At 59.0% G+C, this 4,558-nt stretch overlaps 1 protein-coding gene across 1 annotated transcript; it reads left to right on the forward strand.

Annotated features, from left to right (window-relative positions):
• The first annotated feature begins 1,842 nt into the window (after positions 1-1,842).
• GSX2 (GS homeobox 2) lies at positions 1,843-4,356 on the forward strand. The gene is made up of 2 exons (XM_048049956.2): positions 1,843-2,971; positions 3,156-4,356. The coding sequence occupies exons 1-2, from the start codon at positions 2,488-2,490 to the stop codon at positions 3,494-3,496; spliced, it is 825 nt and encodes a 274-aa protein (XP_047905913.1). The 5' UTR covers positions 1,843-2,487; the 3' UTR covers positions 3,497-4,356.
• The last annotated feature ends 202 nt before the right edge of the window (positions 4,357-4,558 follow it).

The following is a 4,558-nucleotide window of genomic DNA, read 5'->3' on the forward strand; positions in this document are numbered from 1 at the left end:
GCGGCTCTGCTGTTCTTTTTGAAGCGCTCCACTTTGAAAAGGGGGCAATTTCGTTACATTCTCATTTGTTACACTGTCTTGAACTAAAGGCAGACAAAGCTATACTCTGTCACCCCGAGCAGAATGAAGGGAATCAAAGGATTTTCCCTTAAAAGGACTAATTTTCTCCTTGAATTATGAAAGTAATGGCTAGGTAACAGCCTGTGCTCTGTACCCAACTGCTTAATACCTTCTAAATCCTTCCACGTGGCTCTCCCAGTCGTAGCAATTAGAGCTCATTATAGGCTCATAAGAGCTCTCATTTCGGGGATTACTTAATGGACAATGAAATTTTATCGGACAGAATTATTGAAAAATAAAATTGTAACGAGGCCGATGTGATGTGGGCGCACGCCTTGCATCATTCCGCCTGGTTTGGGATATCTTTGCTTTCAAATGACTTCTTTTCTTGCTCCCGCTTTCCGGGGTGGGTTTTTCTTTTGCCTTTTTTTATTTTTTCTCTTTTCTTTTATCACTGCGCTTGGTTTATTATAACAATTACAAATCGCAATTTTGATCCGACTCTCGCTCTGTCTGCTTTCCCGTCCGACAGCTTCTCCCCAGATCCGCTCTATCGCTGCAGACAGCGGGTTTTCCACCCGGGCCGGCGGGCCTCTTACAGGAAAAAAAGAAATAAAAATAAATTAATTAAAGGAAGAAAAAGAGGTGAACTCAAATCTCGGCCGGACGAACTGCGTTTTGGCGGGGAGGTGGGAGCTGGGCGAAATCCCACTGCTGAGCACCACGACCGTGATTTAGGTGTCGCCGGGAGGCAGAGCCCCAAGGAGGGGCAGCAGCCGTCGTGTCCCGGGACCCCGGCCCCGGTCCCGGTCCCGGTCCCATTCACGAAGTTCAGGGCCTGTGCTCCGGGGCCTCGGCTGAGGTTTCGGCAGCAGTTTGGGGGAAAAGTAGGTGAGGTGGGAGCTGACCCGCCTAAAACCCTAATTGTTGTCACAAGACGCGGGATTAGCGCATTGCTGGAATAGCTGTCTGTTTACACTCCGGAGCCCCGCCGTCCGGTAAACACTTTCTAATTGAATTCTAATCACATTCAAATAGCTCCATAACCAGCCTCAGCTGCAATTCATAAAACTTTAATTGCCGTCCATAAATCCTCAGTTCGCCGGCTACGGAGTGTCCCTAAAACTGGGACGCATCGCGCCCGGCTGGGGCCGTCGGGGGGAGCTGGGGGCCCGGCGCCCGGCCGGGCTGCAGCGGGGAAACGCCAGAAGTCGGGCACCATTCGGTTTTTTTTGGCTTTAAACAGCAGGGGATTGAGTGCGAGAGGGGGAACTGGGGGCCGACTGTGTCCCGGGCCGGCCCTTGTGCGCGACAGCCGCTTTTAGCCGCGGTAAGGCTCCTGGTTCGCTTCCCAGCCTGCGCTCAGCCTCTGGTAATCAGGCGTGCTCCGTGTTTTCTGCTTTGCAGCACGCTTGTCGCTTCCCTTTCCCCAGTCCAGTGGCACTGGGTACGCGGTCCTTTCTAAACGCATTCGCATCTGCCCTGCTCTGACCGCCGAGCCTCTTCTTAAACCGCCCTAAAACAGGTCACTGGAAAATCGCGTAACGTGCTGCAAATACCTTGGCTTTTTTTCACGCAATCTGCAATGCTCGGGAGCCACCGACCGTATTTAGCTGTTTATCCAATTTTACTTTGAATGATTGCTTCAGCAGGCTTGGTGGAGATCAAAGAACCCCTCCCTGACATGTTCGCCTTTCATTAGCGCGAAGCCCCGGAGCGGCCGGGGCAGTCCCCTGGGAACTTTGCCGTTTCGGCACCGTTTGGGTAAGGAGGGCGCAGAGATTTGGAGGCTTTGTCCGCCCTCTGATCTCCAGTTCGGCCGGGACGGAGAGGGCGAAAAAAGCCCTAGGTGCAGATGCGAGCGCCCCATCCCTAACTTTCTATCCGCTCCTCTGGTGCCAAAGGACCCCGCCGGCGGGGAGATGCTCGAGTCCCCCCCTCCCTGCGCCCCTTAGCCCCCTGGCTTTGCACGGGACGGGGGGGCGCAGCGATGCCCCGCTTCTTCCAGAGCATCACCTGCGAGTAAGGAGGTGCCGCCGGGGGTAGGGGCACCCTGGGTGTGTTCCCCCCCCCGCTTCCCCGCTCCTAGAATTTATCTGGGGCCGAGGCTCAGGGCTGAAGTCGGCGGGCAGCGAAAGAGCACGCACATTTTGTGCTCCCCCCCTCCCTCTCTGCCCCCTCCCCGCCCCCGGCAGCCTCTCCTGCCGGCCTGGGAAGCCGGGGAGATTTAGATCTGCGAGGCTTTCAGCCATCACGTGTTTAAATAGTTGATATAAAACCCCAGCGCAGGGGAGCCAGGCGGGGGGACTTTAAGACCAGCCCTCTCCAGGGACCCTTTTGTTCGGCTCTCGAACATAAGCACCTTCTTCGCCTCGCCGGGACTTCAGCGGCAACTTTGGCCGAGCGGCACCGGCGAGCCCCGCCGCGATGTCCCGCTCCTTCTACGTGGACTCCCTCATCATCAAGGACTCGTCGAGGCCGGCTCCGTCCCTGCCCGAGCATCACCACCACGGCCAGGATTTCTTCATCCCCCTCGGCGTGCCTTCCCCCCTCGTCATGTCGGTGGCGGGGCCGGGCTGCCCGTCCCGCAAGAGCGGCGCTTTCTGCGTCTGCCCGCTCTGTGTCACCTCGCACCTGCACTCCTCCCGCGGTGCTGGCGGCGGTGGCGGCGGCGGAGGAGGAGGAGGTGGTGGCGGGGCCATCCCCCTGCTCAAGGGCCAGTTCCCCGCCGCCTCCGGCTCCCCCGAGGCGCAGTGCTGCCCGAGGGCCGGCCACGCTCAGCACCCTCCTCAGCACCCGCCGCCCGCAGTGCCCGCCGCCGCCCTGGGGCACCCAGCGCATCACCCACCTGCCTGCGCCGCCACCGCCTACAGCGTCAGCGACCCCCGGAGGTTTCACTGCCTCGGCATGGGTAGGGGCCCTGCGGCCGCCGGGAGGGCCGGGAGGGGGGCGGTGGGACAAGGGGGGGGGTCCCCGAGGGGATCCGCTGACCCCCGGGTAGACAGGCGTAGGATGCTCCTCCGGCGAGGGTGTCTTGCCGCTTGTCTCTCTCTCTTTTCCCCTTTTCCCCAATTCTCGCTTCTTCTCCCGTCAAGGAGGGTCCGACGCCAGCCAAATTCAAAACGGGAAGAGGATGAGGACGGCTTTCACCAGCACCCAGCTCCTGGAGCTGGAGCGGGAGTTCTCCTCCAACATGTACCTGTCCCGCCTGCGGCGGATCGAGATAGCCACCTACCTGAACCTCTCCGAGAAGCAGGTGAAGATCTGGTTCCAGAACCGGCGGGTGAAGCACAAGAAAGAAGGCAAAGGCACCCAGCGAAACTCCCACGGGGGCTGCAAGTGCAGCACCGGCCAGGGGCACTACCCCAGGTCGGAGGACGAGGAGTCTTTATCCCCCTCATCGGCTACCGAGGAGAAGGAGATCTCCCCGCTATGAGCCCCCCGCAGCCCCCGGGGTGCAGGGCGGCACACCTGGGGCCGCTCAGCTCCCCCTCCGTGGCAGCAGCCGTCTTTTGGGGCGCCGGTGCTCCCCTGGGGATGCTCCGGCCACCCCGTGAGCCCGGCAGCAGGCACCTGCTCCTCCGAGCTTGCACCGCGGGACGGGACCCGCACTGCCCAGGGGTCCTCCCGGGGCAGTCTGAAGGGAGAAGGAGAGAAGGAAGGAAAGGAACAAGCGTATTCGGAACCTGAAATTAAACAGAAAACTTGTAGGGCTGACAGCCGCCCGGACGGACTCCTTAACGCGAATAAGAAAAGCAATAAAGCTCAAGTCGTTTGGGTTTGGGACGTCGGCTTGTTTGTGAATAGTTTTATATAAAATTTATATTTATATTTATTTAAATAAATGAGATCAGACGATAATTTATTTTTTTTCTTCTTTTATTTATTTATTTTTTTTTCTGCCCCAAGTGCCAGCCCAGCCCAAGCTGGGGCAGGGCGAACTCCTTCGCAGCGCTTTGTACGGGGCAGGTTCGTGTGTCCGACCCCCGTACGGACCCCAAATCCATGCCATCGGCTCCTGCCCCTACACGTTTTCTGTTCCTCTCCGACTCGGGCGGGGAATGCAAATGAAGCTTTGTGTTACCGCAGCCGGGGGCAGCGCAGGCTGGCGGCTTCCGACCGGCGACACCGCCACGGGGACAGGGACAGGGATGGGACAGGGACGGGACGGGGGGCGATGGGCTGCACTCTGGACACCCCCCTCCTTCCCTACCGAGGGGGACACGCAGAAAGCCCGCTTATTTTATCGCGTGCTGAGCTGGGTGGTGTTAATCAGGGAGCAGGGAAAACTTTTTTTTTTTTTTTCCTCAGACCCCAGGGCGATATGTTCAGTCTTTTCAGCGTTGGGTTTGTGCTGGTCGCTGCTGGGCTGGAAGCACCCTACAGACTGCGCTGGGCAGCGCCTGGCCGCAGGCCCCATCCTGCCTCTGCCTCAAGCAGCACGGCCCGAGCTCCCTGCGGAGGGCTGAGGCACAGTGGGATGGAGCTGGTCAGTCCC

The sequence above is a fragment of the Anser cygnoides genome, chromosome 4 (genome assembly GCF_040182565.1).
Source record: "Anser cygnoides isolate HZ-2024a breed goose chromosome 4, Taihu_goose_T2T_genome, whole genome shotgun sequence".
NCBI lineage: Eukaryota > Metazoa > Chordata > Aves > Anseriformes > Anatidae > Anser > Anser cygnoides.